This window comes from Anomalospiza imberbis, chromosome 1 (assembly GCF_031753505.1).
Source record: "Anomalospiza imberbis isolate Cuckoo-Finch-1a 21T00152 chromosome 1, ASM3175350v1, whole genome shotgun sequence".
Classification (NCBI taxonomy): Eukaryota; Metazoa; Chordata; class Aves; order Passeriformes; family Viduidae; genus Anomalospiza; species Anomalospiza imberbis.
The window spans coordinates 49,438,833-49,461,766 of record NC_089681.1 but is presented as its reverse complement, the minus strand read 5'-3'; the positions used below and the strand labels follow the sequence as shown (position 1 = coordinate 49,461,766).

Sequence of the window (22,934 nt, the reverse complement as noted above, 5' to 3'; positions counted from 1 at the left end):
CCAAAGCGTTACCTGGATATATGCATGTGTGTATGTGCTTTGAATTCCTCTGTGCTGGATTTCAGTTTGCATTTCCACAACTCGGAGAACATTCTCCTGACCATGAACCACCCAGAGTATTTCTAGAGTATCCTGACTCAAGCAGCAGCCTCCACAATTCTCTGTGAGTCCTGGAATACATGACTGTGCTGCAGCAACAGCAGCTGGTTTACCTGCATGTGCTGTCACAACAGATGTTTTTTTGACAGAATCAAAACCAATGAAAAACAGCACAACATTTATAATCCCCTTTGTAGAACTGTCATCCTTTCTGTTAGTTTCAGGTATTGACCTTGTCATGAGCACTTTATAAAACACCTTTAACTCTATTAACTATTAATTTCCCCAGAGTTAAAATTTGACAAGTCCATTTTCAGCCATCTCTTCTCTTAGAGATGCCGTGGTTTCAGTTTGATTCTTCAGAAATGAATCATAGTTTCAAAACCCTCACTACCTGAAACACTCTTTTTTTTCCATTAGCATTCAACATGTTTAACATGGGTTCAGACATGTTATCAGAAACTTATACTAGAGTCCTTTAAAAAAGTCCTGTGTGATTTCATGCCCTGGAAACACCTTTCACACTGTAACTATTCCTACAGCTATGGGGAGATATGAGGCATATGGATGTGAGCAAGTCAAATTAATGCCATAATGGCTTCTGGCTCGACAAGCAGATACAGTGCAAACAGGGAGCAGAACAGCTGTAGTAGAGTTACCTTTTATGTGGGTGGCATAGATGTCTGCCAGTTAAAATGATCTGATGAATCATTTCTTGCCATATGATTACTGTTAATAAGAATTTATGTTAACAAGTTTGTGTCTGAACTTTGCACAGGTTCATGCCTGCATTTTATTTTGTTAAAAAACAGAGCATATCATGGTTGTTTTTTGTTCTTAATGGACTTTCTTTCCTCCCTTGAAAGCATTCCAGGACTTCAGTAATGCAGAGCTGCCAACTAACCGTTAAAGGAAGATGTTTTAATCTCCACGTAGTGCTTTCTATATGTAATTCTGTGTGTACAGAACAATAGTTTTAACCTGGGAACCTCAAGCTAAGCTTATAACTCCACATAGCAGAACTTATAAAGACAGCATAGCCTTCAAAATACAAACTTTTATTAAAGTCTTTGTAATTGCAAACATTTATACTTACACTTTACCCCTGACTGACAGATTTTAGCCATTGACTTCATTACACTAACTCCCTGTGTGTAAAATCAAACAATTTTTTTTCCAGAACCGATGTTATATTTATGGTGAGAAATTAGGCATGGCAAAACGTTCTTTTAAATATGTCCTCAATAACTTACAATGCACTTCAAAGTATTTGAGAAGTCTGTGCAACAAGTGAGACATTTTATAGAACGAAATACACAAGTCCAAGCATGGTGAGTGTTAACAAACCTTGATAAAGGATGATTTGAGAATCTCTCTCTCATCAGAAAAATGTGGTTTGAAATTCTGCATATAGTAGGACAGGGTAGAGAGACAGAAAACCATTGCAAAAAACCTACTTGAAGTACAGTTTAGCTGGGATAAGTGGTTGGAGACTTTTCATCCTTGTAAATCTTTTTGGGAGCCGTAAGCAGAATAAACATTTTGGTGGAAGGTCTTGTTCCCATAGGATTTAGAACAGTTAGTAGAAAATATATTGAGGAAAACAATCCTAAAAAAGACTAAGGAGGAACTTGGCAAACAGATACTTTCTCTCCCAATTTGCCCTGCTAGCAATTCTGCCACTCACATAGGAGGAATAGAAGACACTGATAAGCAAGACATTACTATGGCACTTAGATTTACTTTTGGGGGCTCTTTGGCTTACAGCCTCCTCCTCATCTCTGTCCATGCTTATTGATGCTTTGAGATCATATTTGCACCCATTTGCCCCGCAGCATCATTAAAACAAGAACTCTGCTATGTTTTTTCCAGTGTCATCCTGCATTACCACCTACAAGAAGACACCGCCTCCAGTCCCACCAAGAACTACCACCAAACCCTTTATTTCCATCACAGCCCAGAGCAGCACGGAGTCTGCCCAAGATGCATACATGGATGGGCATGGACAGAGGGGCGATATCATCAGCCAGTCCGGACTTAGCAACTCCACGGAAAGCCTGGACAGTATGAAGGCACTGACAGCTGCTATTGAAGCTGCCAATGCTCAGATCCATGGCCCTGCAAGCCAACATGTAGGGAACAATACTGCCACTGTCACCACCACCACAACCATTGCCACTGTTGCAGTAGAAGATAGGAAGAAGGACCACTTCAAGAAAAACAGATGCTTATCTATCGGAATACAGGTACAGTACATGACATGGATTATATGCCTGCCATTGTTTTGGATTTCTACATCTGTTTTACTGCTCATTATACAATGTTTGGTGTGTATTTTTCTTCTTGTTCTGACAGGTACCTATGTAGAGCTTGCACCAGCATAATCATTCTGCATGGTACTAATGATGTTTTCCTAATTTATCATAAATACATCAGATGCAAGGATTTGTTTGAGTCTCTGTGCTGCTTGTTATTCAGCTCTGTTAAATTACACACATGAGCACTAATCTATGAATCATAACACAGCAGGGGTCAGAAAGGCATGAATTAAATCATTGAAAGGGAATGTGTAAAACAATGATTTACATCACACTATCACCAAAAAAATATTTTCATCCAGCCTCACTGAATTAATTGTCGCTGTTTATTCATGCATTTCATGATGACTGGTAGCCACTTGAATGAGGCAGCATTGTTCCTATCTCAGTCTCAAGAACAGAAGATAAGTTCCTTCTGATTTGCCCTTGTTAAAGAAAATTACATTTTTTTACCTCTAGTGGAATGAAAGAAGAAAACTAACCTGCCAAAGTTCATTCATGTTTACAGAAAGGACAAGAGCAAATAAACTAGATTTGTGTAATCTGCTTTCTTAATCATCTTTCCCACTCCCTACTCCCCTCCAAAAAAATGATGCGCATAGGACTCCCAACTATCTGTTTGCAGAATTCACTTTTGTAACAAAGTGCTTGAACTTAAAATTAACTGAGAATCAACTGAGATTTTGACAGGAGATGAATCTTGAGCAAATCAAATAGCAATCCACAGCTTATCGGCCTTCAGGAAGACACAGGTTTTTTTGCTTGCAGAAGGTGGTTGTAAGCACAGCACTATGTGCTTTGACAGGCTTATCTGTTTAGTAAAGTCAAAGAAATTACCATGAAATCTCTACATCAGCCTGATGAGATAGATGAGAGGTGCTGTGCTGAAGTAAGCCATCCCAGGGGTAGCTGTTGGAGAAGCTGTAACTTTTCTCTCAATTCTTCTTGGAAGGGCAATAATAACTAATGCCTGTGGGTTCAGTTCACTGCCTTTGTTGTAGACTTTTACTGCTTCACAGCTGTTTGTTTTGGGTATATTCTGAAAGAAGGGATGATGTTCAGTGTTAAACCCAGGAGGAAGACCCAGGTGGGACAGGGATAGAGGTTATCTGTTATGTATTCTCATTCCCTGCCAAGCCTAAAATGCCATTACATTATTGTAATCTCTTATTTCACCAATCCAAGAAACCAAGACTTCTTAGCAAAGACCCTGCAAAGCAATGGGTACAAGGAAATAATTTCCATGTTTGCAGAAGACAAAATGAACAATGGTAATGTGATTCATGGTTCTTGAGAGACCATCTCCCTCCTATCTCTTCTTAAGGTAGTGTTGCAAGTAACAAATGCTGCTTTTGAAAGGTATAGAGGCCTTGGTTTCCTGAGATCTGAGGAAAACAGAGCTCCAAATGCTCTTCAAGCTTTTGACAATCTCCCTCTTAAACTTTGAAGTTTACAGATGACCAGTATAATCACGTGAAACAATAATGAAATCTGGGGATGGTACATGAGAATACGTGAGAGTCTGCCAAGGCAGGCTTTGTGTACAAACCAACGAAGATGTGGTACAAACGACCTGAAGCTGGGATGACATGAAGCGAAACCTTCAGCAGTGATGCAGCCTTACAGGATTCCTGCCTATGCGTGGTGCCACCCTCACAGCTGTGCACATCAATGAGCTTTTTAGAGTCAGACAGGCTTCACAGATAAAAGAAACTTATTTCACTAGTCTGCTGTCTGATCCATTTTGCGGCATTGTTGCACAAGCAGTCATGCTGGTACAGCTGAAGGGGTAGTGTGGGAGTAGAAATACCTTAAGATAGGTGTTGATGCCAGAAATTACTTCTCTTACAAACAGCTGTCCTAAAGGAGGTAGGTACACTGTCAGTCCTCTGACTGGCAGTAGAGTCAGTCTTTCTTCACTGAGTAAAGGGAGCATTGTTCAGGCTTAATCTGAACTCAGACCAGTTATGCATCTTAATGATAGTTGAACCCATTTCTGTAGAGCAGGGCAAGCTGCAATAGCCACAGGTATATTCTTGGTTTTCCTCCTCCTCTGCCAAATAAACCTAGTGTGCACTTGTGATGAACCTCCATTTGTGTCCTCTACACCCCTCAATCACTCTTAGGACATTGCAAGCCTTTGCTGTAAATCTGCTGAGCAAACAAGCAAAGTCAAGCAAAGAAAAGCCCTTCCATCAAAAGGTTGCTTCACTCTGTCAGTTATGGGATTTAAGGTGTATTTATCTCCCCAGAACCCCCAGTATCAAGGAAGTACTGCACCTCACAGAACAGCTTCTCTAACTCCCATCCTTCACTGAGCACTTTTCCTGCACAGGTTGGTCAAGAGGGTCTCAACAAGAAGTTGCTGGTGGAACAGCCACTAGAGCTGTATATTTTGTACACGCATGGCCATTTTGTGGCTACAGGTCACTTCATGACACTGCAATGGCACAAAAATTCTGTCTGCTGGAAAATGTTTTTCTTGTATGACTATCCACATTATATATAGCATTGGCAATTAACAACTACACTGATTGGACCCAGAATATTGTGGTTTTGTTCAAAGTCACATCTGTGGTTAAATTTTAACTTTATACCATTGGCACAAATACACTCATGGAGCTGGAGCTGGAGATGTGCCATTAAGTTCCAGCCCGTGCTCCTGGGGACCACCTGTTTGCAAGATGAAGCAGTAAAGAAAATTAATGTAAGACTCATATCTGTTTTCTTAAAATCTTTTCCCTGCCGTACTCTGATTTGAGGCACTAACATTTAAACAAAATAAACACCTGATTTTGATATGAGTTCACATATGCATGCACATACAGATAGAAAGTAAAATCAAACAGTGAGGCACATTACCTGGAGTTACAGCTGCTCAGAGATGTGCTCTGACAAATGTGAACATCCAGGCTCCATAAAATACCAGATAAGATCCATCTACATGTTGCAGGCTGAATACTGTCTTACCAGAAATGCTTTATAGATTAAGAATAATGAATATTCACTCATAACATCAGAAATGAGCTCACTGCAGAGAAACTGACTAGATGAAGGAACTCATGGTACAAGCTCTGTGTGCAGACACTTAAGACACTTAGTAGTTAAGGTGCATACAAACTGCAAGTAGCCAGCTGATATCTCTGCTAAAATACATTCTAATTACCTGTCATGTTTTGGTTTTTATAAGGTTGATGGTGCTGAAGAATCCACCATACCAGGTGATAATAAAGCAACCAGTAAGTTCCAGTCCATAGGAGTTCAAGTAGAGGAGGAGAAGTGGTGAGTAAATGTTAATACTGTTTTTCTAAAGTAAATAATTATGCCACAACTAATTTTTAAGAGCCCTAGTTCCTGCACACGTGACCACATAAACCTGCTTCCTGGATGAATTGTTAGATCACCCAGCTGAAAAGCTGAGTCTTATAATTGTTGTAGCTCTTGTTTTTCAGAGAAGATTTTTCAGGACCAGTGAGAAAAATGGAAGAGAAGTGCCACATATTTTGAGGTCTCATATACTTTTAATAATCTCTTTTTCCCCAGAAAATCTACCTAAACAGTGGACAGTGTTGCAGCTGGAGTATTAGTATAGGAATGGCTGCAGCAGCATAGAACTGATGAGGAAAGGTATACCTTGTTTTTCAGCAGAATAATTTCAGCCACATGTAGCAGGTGCAGTGGTAGAGCCAAACTGAATGCTTTTACTCAGGTATCTCACCCAGACATTTCTGTGTTACAATTGCTCCCTTGCAAAAAAATTGTTGAGATTACAAAGCAAGCCTGTAAAACTCTGTTCTCCCTACCATCTGCAGTATATCCTGAGTTAGTAAACAAATAGCTTCCAAGAAAAAAAAATTAAAAAGAGTAAATAAACTAGAGCAGCTGTCTTAAATGGTTATGTTTCTTTTCTGATGACAAATTTGCAGGTACATTGCAGGGCAACATAACTGTGCAGAACACTTGGGACACATAAACTTTTTGAGTGTGTGGCCACAACTGTAAATCTTATTTCCTTCCCAAAACTGGACTCAGTGGCTGAAGAAAAGCCAGAATCTCCCCTTGCCTTTGAGTGTGCAGGCCTGCCCAGTGTTGGTGTGACTCCAAGCACCCACAGAAATCTTGCTGCTCTTTTCTCTGGCTGCTTGGGCACAGTGTGACTTTTGCAGCCATATTCTTCATAACTCTCAGTACCCTCCTGTGTCATAGGCGAAGCCTTGATGCAGTATGATTTGTCAATGAGGGAAGTTATCCTTGCAACTTCTTCAGAAAAAACCTGGATGCAGCAAATCTGACAAAATTCAGACCCTTTCCCCTTCTCTGGCCTGCTGACTGCAGGAGCCAGTGGAGATGTCCATTTTCATATCATTTTTTCCTATATCTGCTAAAAATACTCAAAAATATCAGGTGTATCTACACCATTTTCAATTCAACCAAATCTCCCTGTAAAATAGCAGAGCATTTTCCCATGGTTTTAAAAGACTGAAGTGATTTCAGCAAAAAGAAATGTGATTTTGCAATGACCCTGCTAGGCTGTTACCAAGTTCCTCATTAACCTGCTAAAACATCTCTTGCTGGCAGACATTTCTTTATGTGTCAGACCTTAGCCCCATTTACCCTCAACTCTTCCAGCACTAGATAAATGATCACATTAGAGAATGGATGCTGAAGGACCATTTCACCTCAGCCTGGGCACAAAGGAAATAACTACTCCAAAAGCCCAACCCTCCCCCTCCCTGCAAAGAAAGATAGAAACGGCTGTTTGTAAATACCTTACTTCCAAAGTCCTCTTTCTACAGCAGTTTTTATTGCTCCAGAGGAAAAGGTAAGATTTGAGAGCCGGTGAGAGTCTGCCCTGAGAAAGCAATATTTCTGCATTACTTACTGACAGCAGTGTTTGGGGGGTTTCCTTGCTGATAAAGTTGAGGTTGCTGCTGTTTGGAGCAGACGGGCAAGCAGCAATCTATCATGGACTTTCAGAAGTGAACTGACTGATAAAGGACAGCCCCTAATCCTTAGAAAATGAGTGCACTCAAGACACAAAGGGCTTATCATCACAGTTGCACACAAATGCTCTTTTTTTTTTTCCATAATACAGCCGAGCACAATGTATTGATTATCTGTTGCAGGAATAGAATTGTAAATACAGTACATTCTTAGCTGTCCCTGCACCATAACATCTGCAAAATCTAAGAAAAGCCCTTTTTTGCTGAATCTCTGAGAAATTAATGTTGTTAAAAATATTCCAGAACTACTAAATAAATGCAAAATTAGAAGAATGACACAGCAGGAAGGATAAATACAATAAATTGATCATGTTTCCTTGACAGTCTAAGTTATTAATTACACTGTTACAAAACAATAAAGCTCTTTGCCTAATGCAAAAGCCTACGACAACTTTCATTCTTGGCTTCCTGCTCTTCCTTTCCCCTTTCCTTCACCTCATACGATTGTCATTCTCACACTAGGGAGTCTTACCTCCTTATGTCCTTTTTACTTAAAATTCCTTCCTTATTCCTTCTTCTGTGTTTGGACCAGGTCAGCAAAACATTTTGCCTCCATTTCTTGATCTAAGTAATTCAAAAACAGAGCATCTTCATAGGACAGCTCTCTCTCCTCAGTCTTCCATCACCTCAGACCTTTCATTGGCCCTTCACTTTCTGTATCATGGGCCTCCTGCCAAGACAAATGCCTCAGTCCTCCTCCTCTTCTACTGCTCAAAGGATAAATGTGCTTCCTGCTACGTGACCACATTACAACTGGATCCATTGCTGCTGTTTATCTCATCCTCAGTTCTTTATGCTGCCAGTTCTCACTAATATTTTTCAGACCCATTCCCTACCTGAGCTCTGGGATTTCTAGCATTTATAGAGTAACTCTGTCCAGTCATTCTCTTGGAGAGAAATTGGTACGCATTTCTTTCAGCCACATGACCTTACTGCTGTTAATCTTTTATCTCTCACCTGACTTTCCCCATTATGCTGACAAAACCCTAACCAAAATGTTGTTCCCTTTTTCCTTCCAGGGCAGTTTTGAAAAGTGCACCTAATGCAACTGATCCATGCAATCTTAGGGCACTTCAATTTCTGTCCATTTCTGTTTGTCCTTTCTTTCTACCTGCAACTTCTTCTTGACCTCAAGGGACCACCCTCCTCACATAGAGAAGATAATTGAGTTGTTAAAAGTTAACCAGTTCTACTGAAGCAGACAAAAAAGAAATAATTTATTCTGCCAAAAACAATTAGCATGCATTCTTCTTGAACAAGGGTTTTCAGTCCCATAGCTCTGTAATCAGTTTTAGTCTTTCTTGCAATTTATCTTGTCTGCCCAAAGATCTCCTCCTATTACATTCTCACCTCCAATTTGGTCTTGCTCATTGTTCTAGATGTACCATCTGCTGGTAATTGTACCTGATTTGCCATCACAAGAATTTTTGAATACTGAAACAATGGTAGTTTCTGGAGGAAGAACACTGCAATAGGAGACTGCAGTTCTTCTCTCTCTTCTCTGGTGTCTGGGGCATGGAGGAAGGTGCCCCTATATCTTGATGCACAAAAGTGTATCTTACCACAAGACACTCAAAGTACATACTACCACAGTACACCTCTTGATATGGTATAAAGTGGAATCATTTGAAATAGCAATATAGTAACATAAAGCAAACAATCAAACAAAAACCCTGTGCTGTCTCCTCCAGGAAAAAAAAAATCACATTTTTGGATTTTGTTACTATATAAACTCTTTTTTTTTCCTTGTTTTTTTTTTCCTGTAGGTTTTTGGGTTTGGTTACTTACTGTCCAACAAAAAATACTCAGCTTTTGGTGTTCTTCCCTAACTCTAACTCAGACTTCTCATCAGTACATTCTTTAGACCTTTCAAGTCTGTATTTTGGCTAAGCAAAGCAGGAAGTACATTCCATGACATTTGGGGGATGTCCTGTGCAGGGCTAGGAGTTGGACTTGATGATCCTTTTGGGTCCCTTGCAACTAAGAATATTCTGTGATTCTGTGAACTGCTTGCATGGCTTTTCTCAGCAGCATTTTCTGGCTATCTATGTTCTCCATGGTGGAAGCCATTCCAGTGAGAAATTCTGAAGGTCGTAAGTGTCCCATCCCTGGAAACATTCAAGGTCAGGCTGAACAGGGCTTGAAGCAACCTGATCTAGTTGAAGATGCAGGGAGGTTGGACTAGATGACTTTTAAATATCCCTTGCAACCCACACCCATTCCTCTGGCCAGTCCCATCCTTGTGAGACTCCTTCCCCACATCACCTCCCAACCTGTGTATGCTTGGAGGAGGAGCTCCTGCTCTGGTCCACAAAAGGCAAAGCAGGCCTGGCTCTGACAGGGCCAATCTCCTTCTCTGGACACAGCTGCCTGTGAGCCAAGGGAATGCTTACAGCCCTGGTGGCTCCCAGCCAGCTGGTGGGCTGCTGCAAGCCTGGCCTTGGAAGAATTGGCTATGAATTTCTGATCACACCCTGCTGGCTGGCAACAGCCTCCCTGCACCAGACCGAGCCCTGGAGGGAGGCTGAGCGCTCCAGCCAGCATCTCTGCTCTACAATGCAAAGGCCAAGAGATGGTAAAAAAAAACAAATAAACCAACCAGCTTAAAATAATGTGATGAACAAAGATGAGCAGCTGCAAGGAATGGGGTTAGAGCAGGAATATTGTTCCTGCCATTAGAAACATGGTACCATAGCTACTAACTCCTTCTGCAGTTTGTTTTGTTCTGCTGACCACAGCTACAACCTTAGCAGAGAAGCCCACCACCAAGGAGGAGGACAGTCAGTGGGTAAAGTAAGGCTGAGTTTAACCTAAATACCTGTGAGATTGACCATGCAACAGTTGGTTTGAAATTCAGATCTTTTCTGGGGTTTTGGGTTTGGAGTTTTTTTAAGGAAGGAATTAAGTTATCTAAGTTGAATTGCAAACATGTTTTGCAAAAGAAAGCCAAAGACTTAGAAGCTGAGAGTTGAATGCCAACAAGTGACCGTGTTGTTGTTCAAAACATATCATTCTGTTGTTCTCCATACTGGTTTATCCAGTCTGAGGTTTCATGGCTTTCTGCACCCTAGGCCAGATATCTGCTGCAGTTCTCTGAAGATGTAATTATTACACATTGTGCCTGCAGGGCACAACTGAGTACAAAAGGGCCAAGCCTGAAAGCAGAAGAAGAAGCAAACCTTTGTTTTGAACTTTTACCATTTTGTTTAGGTAGACTTAAGAATGTTTTATATAGTAGAAGTAGCAGAAACTTTATCATTAGCTTCAATAGCTCTCCTCTAGTATGGAGTTTTAACTGAGAGCAAAGCAAAAAAGGCTCACGTTGGACACCAATGGTATTTTAAAAGAGTAAAACATCCTGGAAGTGAGTGAGGAAGCTGTGTCAGAGACTAAAATTACCATCTATTAGGCATTTTATATACATGAGTTGGAGGCAGGCAGATAGTAAGTGCCTTCCTACATATCCATTTTATTCCAAATACATTTCCTTGGAAGTATTTTTTTTTAATTCTGAACTGATGGTATATTCTATTGCCAAGTTGTTTTTCTTTTGAAGACAGATAAGTTACATAATCCAGTGCCAAGAAACTGTCAAGCAAACCTGTAGCATACTATTATATAGATACAACAAAGGCCAAAAAAAGTAGGTCATTCTATTTCATTTGTTAGGCAGAGACTGAGTTTGGTGGTACTAGCTCATACTGAACCCAGTAAGAGCACACTCCTGAAAGACTTAAAACATAGAGCCTCCAGCAATACGTCCTCCTGTCAAGCAGACTTTGATGCTTTCACATTTGAGTTTTGGTGTATGCTGAAAAGCCAGGGTGTTAACTGAAAACACAAGTGGTCATCTGAAACAGAAGAGTGTCATAGTCTAGGGCACTGGAGAAAGCAGAAGGTGGCTGTGACATGGAGGCAGGGACATGGAGAGGAGCAAGCCTGGACTAAGGCATTTGCTTTTCTCACCAGTGCTATGGAAGGTGTGGAAAAGTACACTGTGTACTAATGCCTTGGCTCTCAGTGAACCCTGACTAAATGACTAAAAAGAAATCTTCAGTCAGCATGTGCCTGTGTGGGCATACATGTTTGTGTGTGTGTGTGTGTGTGTGTGTGTGTGTGTATGTGCGTGTTTGTGTATTTCAGTGCAGATAAGGGACTTGTCAGGTTAGTGGTCAAATTAAAGCAATTTCAAAAAAAACTAACATGGATTGGATTCACAATAGATTTTCACTGTAATATAAGCCAAATGCTAGTGTCTTTCTAATCACCAATACTAGTATAACAGCTTTTCTCTGCCAGGGGCCCATAGCAGATACTTAGGAAAAGTATAAATGAGACTGTGTAAAGTATAAAATGTGTGAACTAAGCACTACTTCTCCCAGTAGACATTCCCAATTTAGTATTCTGTTGTTCAGGGACTTCCTAAGCCAAATATGGGATGTGTAATGGCTCTTCCTGTGAATTTGATCAAGTTCTCTTTGAACCTATTTTTACCTAATTTAATCATACATTGTGTGAAGAAGTACTTCCTTTCATTAGATGTAGATCTTTAGACCTCTAAGGCTTGCAACTGGCTGCCTTCCTCCCCACAGTTATTGCACTCAGAGAAATAGTGAAACATTATCTAGTCAGAATTTCATAGATCTCTCATAGTCCTCCTCAGCCATCTGTTTTCTAAACCTTTTCTCCTATGGAAGGGATTCCACCTCCCCAGTGACCCTTATCCTCCTCCCTTTCTAACTTTTTCTGCTGTATCAGTCCATAAAAAATGCTTTTCTCTGCTTTCCAAAGGATAAATACTACCAAGCTGAAAAATTCTGCACACTCTTTATTTTTCGGTTTGCTGGTGCATATCACGCACAACTACAGTGGCACAACCATGGCTTTTGTATCAATTACCATCTGATACAAAAGAACTGCAAGCAGCAGGCACTATGTTAAAATGCTTGTGATTATTAAAAAATATATACACAATCTATTTTAAAGTTTTCCTGGGACTGGTATGGCTGAGATGTTAATTTGAGCCTTCTTCTGCAGAGGAATTGGGCTTTTTTTTTTTGAAGGACCTTTCTTAACTCCAGTTTTGCTTTGCTCTACTCCACTCAAAGCCCCATATCAACAGCCATTAATTTCCTCTATCATCAGGACCAATTACAATCCTTTTTGAAGTCTACTATAGTCCTCCTGAGCTATCTGGACGCACCAGGTATATAGGACATTAAATTCTCCCTCAGCATCTTTCCATCTGCTCCCTCATCAGCTGTAGACTAAACATACTTGATGAAATTTTGCTGTCAGTTGTACTTGTCTAACTGGCTATTCCTCTTCAGTGGAAGGTGCAATATAAATTAAAGGAAGTGAAATGGTATCCAGCACCCAGTTCCTCCATCTCTTCAGCATTTTCACTGCTGGTGGAGCACAAACTAAAAACAGAACTGGCAATGACAAAACAGCCAAAATATCACAGGGTAATGGGTCCTAACACAAGTTTCAAGTGTAGATGTGAGATTGAGAACAAATTGGAGACTACCGTCTGCATGAGTGCACAGGCATTCTGGATTTGTAAGAAGAGGAGATGAGAATCTATCCCTATTCAGTTCAAAACTGTTAATCTTGAACCCTAAATATTAATGATTTAAGAAACATCTCTGTTAATTACTTTATGGTTCTACCTTCTTTTTCATCATGGGACAAGGCAGCAGTCTGCCTCATTTGTTTTCCACTCATATCCTCCACAATTCACTGCTGATCAAATGGGCTTTCATTACCACCTCCTGCAACAACATTCCTTATACTTCTCTGTGTTCCTCCTCTGTCAGCCTTCTCAGTCAGATGCCTCAGACTGCAGAATCCAAAGTGCTGTTTACATAAAGAAAACCCACCCTAACCCAAACCCCCAAACCTCCTTTCTCCCCTGCTCGTGCCTTCACCCTCAGATGCCCCAACAGAGGAGAACTCTGCAAGGTGAGAGGAAGGTGCCAACAGGAGAGCAGCCATCACAATGAGGGTAACACAGACAGGCAGAGTGCTAGCTTTGGTGAAAAAGAGATCATTTTGAAACTGAAGTTTGAATGTGAAAAATAAAATGTCTGGACACTGGCAATAGGCACTAAAATTGTGAGAGATGGCAGATATATAATTATGAAGAGTAATTATGAAGAAGCAATAAAAATATTTATCTGAGTTAAAAGTACTTTTATTGTATAAGTGGAATGTATAATATTACATAGGTAGTAGACTCATTGGTCTTAGTATCTTACTGCTTACTGATTTCACATGTATGATTTTTAAATGTGGCTTGTGAGCTTGGATGTGTAACTTCAAAGGGATGCAAGTTTTAAAAATTGAAAGATAAACCACTTCTGAAAATTGGACCCCTTTAACTTTTCATTAATCAGTAACCTAAAATCCTGAGCTCCTGGCACTGTTAGCTCTCTTGGGCTGGCCTTTGGCTTTGTTATATCGCATAACAATTAGAGGTCCTTGTCTCAATAAACAGTGAGCTTGCATTGAAAAAGAGAGATGCTTGTTTGTTTGCTTGCAATGAGAAAAAAAGCTTATGCTGATCATTTCAAGAATAAAGACACCTGAGTGTAGCACTGAGAGGTATGACTGCCAGCCTTATGAAGAGTGGCAGAATCTTAGTAAGTCCTTCTATACCAAATTACCTAGAAAAAACTTTCTAAACATTTTCTGTTTGTGCTCTCCAAAGCTTTCGCAGGTTTACACGATCTAATAGTGTAACAACAGCTGTGCAAGCAGACCTGGATTTCCATGAGAACTTTGAAATAATTGACCCTCAAGAGGATAATACATGTTCTGGACAAATATCAAGACAGTTTTCCCGAGATGCAAGCACCTCTACCGTTAGCATACAAGGGTCAGGAAACCATTACCATGCATGTGCAGTGGATGATGACTTTGAGACAGATTTTGATCCGTCAATTTTACCTCCGCCTGACCCATGGATTGACTCTATTACTGAAGATCCTCTGGAGGCTGTTCAAAGGTCAGTGTGCCCACGAGATGGCCACTGGTTTCTGAAGCTACTTCAGGCAGAGAGAGATCGTATGGAGGGTTGGTGCCAACAGATGGAGAGAGAAGAACATGAAAACAACTTACCTGAGGACAGTAAGTAACCACGCACAATAATATTGCAACTGCGAAGAAGTATTTAATATAGGTCAAATTCACTCCAGTGAATTCTGTATTGTGCCCTTTCTTACTTAGCTAATGAAGCTATGGTTGTGATTCTCAAAAGGACTGTATGTATGTCTATCATAATTCTTATTAAAGCTGACAGGGAATGCAAATGCTCGGAACTTCTGAAACTCCAGTGGTATTAGTTTTTGGGATTGCATAGTTCAATGGATAATAAGGAGAGTGTGGTTAGGGATCTTGTAGTATTGATGTTTCTTAACTCTTCTGTTTGAAATAACTTCTCATAACTTTAGAACATAGTTTAACAGATTGTAATTCCTTTTAATTAAATTCATATTTCAGTTGCCTTTTCAGATGGTGATTGGCATAGCAGTATTTAGATATTTCTCCCTACTGAAAGAGATTTCAGTTATGCTTCCAAATTGTCTCCTCACTCTCTTCTCCTCTCCAGCCTCCCTACATCTCCCTTCCAGTTCTCATTTGCTTTGCCCATCCCAATAAAATAAGCTTTTCATATTGTGTGATAAAAACCCACACACATGCAAACTACATCTCAGTTGTCACCACTGTCAGCAATATTAACCTACCTGTAAGGTAATAGGAATGTCTAGTAAACTTCATTACTCAGAAGAGTTGAGGGTTGAGTAGTTCACATCTTATTTGTTCACTCTAATTAGGGAAGAAGGGCTGAGCATGTGTTTCTTGGTCCAGATTTTTTTCTCCCAGTAAAAATGGAAGGGGATTTTCCATTTATTTCTCTTACAAGGAGCAGTACTATTACTAGCTGTCAGCTTTAGACAGAGGTAAACCTGTGAGCTTATGAACATGCTCCTTGCAAAAAAAAAAAAAAAAGCTGTTTCAAGTTTTAGAAGTGAGCTTCTGGGAAACACTAAGGAGCAGCTGCTTATAGAGAATTCAGTTTTTTATAATTTAGGCACACCTAAGCAAATTTTCCTGGATATAAAAGTAGTATTTTTCCAACCCCAAATTAGCTTCTACTAAGGACTACTACTTCAGTTCCAGAATTGCTTCTTAAAAATTTGTAACCTTTCCTCTCAAGAAGAGAGATGGTTGAATTATTCTGAAATGTAAAGGTTTTGATTTATGAAAGAAATTAACACCGGAAAAAAAATTCTTAGAAATGCATAAGCTGTTTCTGCTGGAACTTTCCATTCAACCCAGTGAATGAAAAGGTATGACCTAGATAGTCAAAGTCAGACAAAATTGTAAGCAACTGGAAATTGATTTTAAAGGCAAATATAAGATAACCTGAATTTTAAATTATGTAAAGGTTTTATATTTCTATAAAATTTATGTTATATAATAGGCTAACAATCTTTTCTGAAGAAAATATATGGAAGGTTTGACCTTAAAAGCAGATCCAGATTGCCCAAGTTCTAGAATTTTGAATCTCATTTTTAACTATCAATGCATTAAGAAATCTCTTTGCACATGTATCAGAATAAAAGAGTTTCTGTTGTTTCTGTAGTATGAAGAAATAAACCTTGTGAACTATGAGATTTTAGACTGAAAAATAAGTGTTAACTCATAGAAACAGGAAACACACAACTTTTATAAGTCATAACAACTTAGGACATACGGAAAACATATTCTGTGATGAGGGTGGTGAGGCACTGGAACTGTGTTGCCCGGGGAAGCTGGGGATGCCCCATCCCTGGAAGGGTTCAAGGCCAGATGGATGAGCTTTGGGCAACTTGGACTAGTGGAAGGTGTCCTTGCCCATGGCAGTGAGGCTGAAACTAGATAATTTTTAAAGGTCGTCTCTAACCCAAACTATTCTGTCATTCTATGAACTGATAATACTGGAAAAACCTATAAATATTTTATTTGTGCACCAAGGTAGTTGGTGCACCAATAAAGTAGTAGGAAAAGAACATTAAGTGAATTTTATGAGGCTGATAGATGCAGAAAATGTGTATTTGTACAGAATTTTCTCTCAATGTCTCGGTGTCTTTGATATAAGACAGTTTTAAAGGACTCTTTGAGCAATCAGTGGGAGGAGTCAGTTATGGGGAACATAAAGAAATGGTTAGGCTGGCTATTCCCAATGCCTCCTCACAGCACACCCGGTATGTGTCCTGGCGCTTCTTGTGATCACTGGAAATGGCAGGAGAAGGGTCACCTGGGTTTGGTAGCCACTGTTGCAGTACTTATTTTGGTGTGACGCTGTCAGCTGCTGTGGCACGTGGCAGCTGCCTCCCACAGAGGCTGTGCAGGGCTTTTTGCTGTGGCTCAGCACGTCCCACTCTACCTGGTGCCAAGGAAAAGCATATGGCTGGGGCCACTCTGCCTGCTCAACAGTGCCAGGAACAAAAGCCTGGTTGTTACAAACCCTGCTCCGAAAAACGTCTTTTTCATACATCTATATACTTTAAAGAGAGAGAGGAAAGGAGGAGAAGAGGTGCATTTACTTTGCTTCCCCTAATGAAACATAACCAGAGCGGGGAATGCATCCTTTGTTTCCAACCTGACATCCCCAGCATGTGTTTGGCCAGATAACAAAATAACGAGAACGTGTGATGAGCGAGGTTTTCTCGATGCCGTGGCAGCTGACAGAGGGCTCATCCCCCCGGCGCTCCACGTAAAATGATCCGCGCTTCCTCCAGACAATGCGGCCCTTGTGCGGAACAGCTGTCTCGGGGAGACGGCTCGCTGCTGTTTGACAGTAGCTTGTATGTTACATAGATACGTAGGGTATTATCTAGCTGGGAATGGATCTACCAGATGGGATTGAATGTTTCTAGCTGGGAAATGGAGTCTGCTGCTCTGTGTAAAAACAAGCTGTGGTTCAGCGGCTGCACGATGAAATGCCAATATAGAGAGAAATGTGGCTTCCCTTCCGCCATGAATTATTTATTGTATGGTATATTCTGGTTTTATCCGAAATCATTTTCTGATAAAGACGCAGCATGTGTGACAGGCAGATGAACACCACTCACACTTTAAGCTAACATACTTGATATGATTTCACTGTATTTTGCAGTTACAGGGAAGTTGGCTACAAACTCTAGGGCTCTCACAAGAAAAAAGAAAAGATGTTACACATCTGAGGCTAAACACCTTGTGAGACTTGATTGACGCTTTGGATCAGGCCTCAAGTGAAATCAACTGTTGACTTTTTTTTTGTTTTTTCCTCAACCATCTGCTTGCTCCTCCTACCTCTTCCCTATAAAATTTCAAGTAGTCATAGCCTCACCACAGTTGTTGGTGACTTTTGGCTCAGACCTCTACTGTCACCATTTACATACAAAATTAGCAGCATCAGACCTGGCTCCCTGCACAGCTCTGACCATTTTTTTCCCCGGGAGCAATGGGCACAGGGACATATTCCTACAGCCTTGGCCTGTCTTTGGAGGTTTTTCTCTTTTTTTTGCTGTTGTTTGTATTGACTTTCTTGGAAGAACGAGAAAGCTTCCCCTGCTCCCCCTCCAGAAGTTTCTCTTTCACATGAGGTTGTACTGTGGCTTTGGTGTAAAGATAACCATCAGAAGCAAACAGCAGGCCTGATTCACCACAAGTCAGGTGTAAGGTGTAATGTGGGTTTAGTGGCAAGAAAAGCCAGGCCAATCAAGTGAAAACTAAAACAGAAAACCAAGGCTCTCACAAGACCTGTCATTATAACTCTCTTGCGTGTATACAGTAGCCCTCTGGGCTAGTGTGTGAATAAAGGTTGACCTCAAATCTACAGGAGCCTCACTGCTCAGGACCAGAGCCTCTACAAATTCATCCAGTTCTGGCAAATTATGCAATGCGTACACACTGTCTGCTGTTTTGGTTTGTTTCAGTCGTTTCAAAAGAAAACACAAACAGTAAAGGTTAGGAAAAGGTACATTTTTCATAATAGTGCATGGCAAAATAAAAAGAGACCCGTGAGCTCACTCTCAGCCGTAAGCATGGAAAACCATTTGCCATTCCTCCAGGGCTTCTTCAAGCAATCCCGGCCTCTGCTGTTCCGAGGAGTGAGACAGCCTCATCCCTCAGTGGGCTGGGACAGCCGTGCAGAGGGATGGGCACCAGCGTGACATGTGGCCCAGTCCTGCTGGAATCCCCCTGGCTACGTGCCTCTGGCCATATGCCCAAGTCATCCTTTTCTTGTTCTGGTTTTCTTTTGTCCCCAGAAGAGACTTGTCCGTACGTGAGGGTTTCTCAAAGGAAAGCCAGCAAGGAAAGCTCTACCAGTGCCCAGAGGCTAGCAAAGCAAAAAGTGAAATCCACAAGCAAGGAAACGATCTAGTTAGGGGAAAAAAAGGAAGAAAAAAAAAAGTACTAATAAAAGCCAAGTAAGTCAGAGAACACATGGAAACTGCTTTAAACCAAATGAGAAGCATTTGCTCATGCAGACAGCCCTATTAATTTCAATGAGATCACTCCTGTAAGTATATATGACTCAAAGAAAGAACTGCTCCTTCCCTAGTTTGTTCCATTTGGCTGTTTTCTCCTTAACAGCTGAGCTTAAGACCTGAGCAGTAGCTTTAACTTTGAATTTCCTGGCTTTTGTCATACTTGGTTATTTAAATGTAGGTCTGTCAACATGAATAGGCTAAAATGCTGGTCCATCCTGGCTTGGAAATGGATTGTGACAGCTCTGTGGCAGGATTGCTTCATATGCATAGTGCCCAGCCAACATCTGCAACGCAAATGTCAGGCTGTGTCCCTGTAGTTTCAGCTATTGTTCCTGCCACTTGTTCCTGGGGCAATGAGCAAGTCCCTGGTATTCTGTTCCCTAGCTTGGGCCCTGCCTATCAACCAGGTGTTTTCACATTAAGGGCATTTGATAGTCAGGAGTTGTAAAGTGCTTCCTTTGTCACTTGTTAGACCCTGGGGCCTGTCAAAGTTCAAATGCAAATACATCAGTTGGGGTTTTAAGGCCAAATAATGCTGTCCCTTCTCAAAACTCCCCTGACTTCTCTATGTGATTACTTTTCACATCACTTCAGGTGGGTTTGGTTATTTTCTTATATTTTGTTATCCTTGTTACACACAGTCACCTTCCTAGTTAGAGCAGATGACAATAACTATTGGTTTTTTTGCTTATGTTCACAGTTCTTTTATTTTGTTGTTTTCCTGTTTCTTTTCCGATGAAGATATGGAGGAGGGAAACACATAGAGCTCCACAATTTCAAAACAGGTCCTATGCAATTCTTAGAACCAAGAGAAGCAAGAACTTACTACTTGAACAGCACATAGTCCAAGTCTAATTTCAAGAATATTTTAAAAGAAGAATATGTTGGGGGGGTTAAAGACACAAAGATATTCACTGTCATGTGTCTGTTCTAGAATAATATTCTGTGATTCCTAGATAAGAACAGTAATAGTGAGGAGGCATTCCACAGTAGGTAAATTCCATCAAAATAGCTATAAGTTCTTCAAAAATAGACATAATTGTCCGTGTCTTTAAAAATGTCACAGGACAGAACTGGATTTACAAGGAAGATAGGTCAAAGCAAGAAGGGAGGAAAAAAAAGGGAAAAATTCAAACTATTAAAACAAAACACCGCAGTACACACACTTCTCCCTCTGGGGAAGAGGTGACAGCAAAGCATATGATGGATGTTAATAACGTTGCTTAATGCATTACTGGAAGGCATTCAGATCCAACAGTGCTGAGTGTGCTGTATAGCCCTGTATGGAACAGAAAGCAGATATGAATAACATTATATAGGTGTTAAATCCATTATGATTGCATCTTGATGGATCGGGATTTTTTGTTGCTTGGTTTTATATGTTCTCTTTGTATCCTATTAGCTGAACACATCAATTTGAATGTTTATGTGTTTTTCTTCCTGTACCCCATCTCCCTTGCTGTTAAAGATTTGTCTGATTATTTTCTGATTTGTTTTGAGTATTATCTTCGTAATTCCATTTATTTTCTTGGTATTTGGCTTCAAACCTTGCAGGCTTTTCTTCTAAGAAAATCCATTGGTCTATTTTTGCTTTTGATTTTTCACTACACCTTGGCCTCCAGAGATTTTGACTGAGAAAGCAAAATGAGCACTGTGCCTTGAAACAGTAAAAGCAACGTGAGTTTGGAAACAAAACTTAAGCTATTGATAAGGCTTTGTGTCTTCTAGAGACATTCCTTTCAGTTTTTTGTATGCTTTGTGTTTTGTCTTCTTTTCCCCCCTAACTTCCGTGACAGAGTTGGTTGTTGACCAGTTGCACATTAACAGACCCCTTGCTTTTGAGGGGCAAGGAATCAGTGACACTTGACTAGATACAGCCACAGCTACAGCAGAAGTGGCAACAATAGAGAACAGCATCAGCATGCATCCCGCAGTCAGCTGGGATGATGGTTTTTAGGCAAATAGCCAGTCACTAGGCAGCCAAGGACAAGGACTTCCTTTTCCCTCTGCTGAGATCTCTGAATATTAAGCTCTTCTTCCCAAAAGAAAGAGGCACATTACCATCCATCATCAACAAGTTGTATATACATTTCTTCATGCTTGGGATGTGATTTCCAAATCATTTGGTGCAGGTTTCCAGGAAAAGCCCTCCTTTTTTTTTTTTTTTTATTTTTTAATCCCAAGAAGTTGAGAGACTTTTTTCTCCCCTTCTCAAGTCTTGGGAAGCGTCAGAGTGGCCGAACTCCAGATGAGGCAGCTGTTCCCAAATATACTCAGTGGGAAGAGTTTTCATAACAATGGGAGCCACATGAAAGCTCTCGGAGTAGCTCCTCCTACTATTGAAAAGTCCTTTCAGTTGAGTGGTTTGCATATTGGGTTGCATAAATGACTAGACACACCAAGGGGTCCATTTCCAGTACTGTGCACATAGAATTAGACACGCAAGTCTTGCTAACAATAATTAGAGTTGTGTGCAAAACTCCCTGTGCAATATGCTGAAAATATTCTGCTTAGTGAATCTTCCAGCTCACGGCTATTTCCTGGCAGTGCTGAGCTGAGTTTTGGGAACAAAATGAAAGTTTAGGCTCTGTGTGTGTTCACAGAGCTCTCTCCTATAGGTTCGGAAAGAAATGTGAAAAGACTCTCTTCCCTCCCCCTTTCTTTCCCCTCCTTTGTATGTCTGAAGTATAAATGAACTCCACACCCACTTTTCCTTCAACAGCCTTGAGAAGTGAGCTTTGAGACTGGTGAAGGAAAAACCATTTGCCTTGAAGGAGGAGAATACAGATTTCATATAAGTGTGTATTGAGTTTCAGTTTATCACAAGTATTTGTGCCAGTCTGCTTAGCATGTGGCTACTCAAACCCTTGGAGAGGCCTTTTTCTTACCAAGCACTGCATGGTGGCATTCTGGTAGCCAGCACTGCAGCCAGTCACAGGACTAATGAAGTGCTAAAAATCATATTAGAAGGGGTTATAGCAAAGTTGCATGTATTTATGTATGTATGTGTTTATTTATTTGTTTTTCATTGTGGTAAATCAAAATACTTAGCAGTATTTTCCTTGGGGAGCTCTGTCTTAGCTTTTATATAAAAAGTGACTGTGCCCAAGGGATGGTGCAAAAGATGGCAGATTAGGACTAGTATCTCTTCAAGGCTCTACGAGCAATTCACTCACCTTGAGCTGGCCACTTCATCTGTTTTTCCTGTTCCTCTTTCACCTGTCTCATATACCCAGACTGTAAATTTGTCACAGAAAAGTTGCTGTGTCTGTTTGAGGGCTGGGACAATACAGATATCTCTGAGTAGAAATGATAGTGAGAATTGTGAATAGTGATTCATGTTTTTCATTAAGGATAGTGGTAATATTTTTAAAAAATCATTTAAATTAGTTGTTTAATCATTTGTTAACCAGAGAATTGGGGATAATAAGTTGTTTCAGCTGAGAGAGAAAAATAATGAAGGCATCAGATAAATCTGTGACGCCAACCTGTTTTTCTTAAAGACAGTTTTGGGTTTTTTTCTGAGCATTGGAAATCTCAAACAAATCGGTAGCTGCTTTCTTGCTCACAGCATCAATTCTTTCACTCAGCAGTCCCTGAGTGAAAATCTGTTTTCTGGATTCACTGTCTTACTGCCAGCTGAGGACATGTCTGCCTTTCTGCTGTGTTTCTACATTCTTGCTTCTTTTTTCACATACACAAAGGTACACACATATACACGTGTTCGCACACATGTACAGGTACACACACACAGAGTCTCCCCCTGGACCAGAACTCCCCAGGGAGCCTCTGAATGCACCAGTCTGTGCCTTGGTTTTGGGCAGTGTATTCCAAACTACCCCTGTAAAATCCCAGTGTCTGAATGCAACCAAAACAGTGTGAGCTCCTGCTTTATTCAGAGGCATTTACTATGGTCTTCTGGTTCACTGCAGCCCTTCACAGCAGTCGGTCAGCCCAAAGGGGCAGTAAGTACCCAGCTGTCTGTACAA

At 40.6% G+C, this 22,934-nt stretch overlaps 1 protein-coding gene across 9 annotated transcripts in view; it reads left to right on the top strand.

The window, feature by feature from the left end:
* The window catches only part of DLGAP1 (DLG associated protein 1), a 404,716-nt gene that overhangs the window by 372,126 nt on the left and 9,656 nt on the right, over window positions 1–22,934 (top strand). For all 9 annotated transcript variants that reach the window (XM_068191544.1, XM_068191537.1, XM_068191551.1 and 6 more), the window contains 3 exons: window positions 1,972–2,345; window positions 5,608–5,699; window positions 14,133–14,551. In XM_068191544.1, coding sequence (XP_068047645.1) covers window positions 1,972–2,345; window positions 5,608–5,699; window positions 14,133–14,551 — 885 coding nt within the window. The remainder of the gene's footprint in view (window positions 1–1,971; window positions 2,346–5,607; window positions 5,700–14,132; window positions 14,552–22,934) is intronic.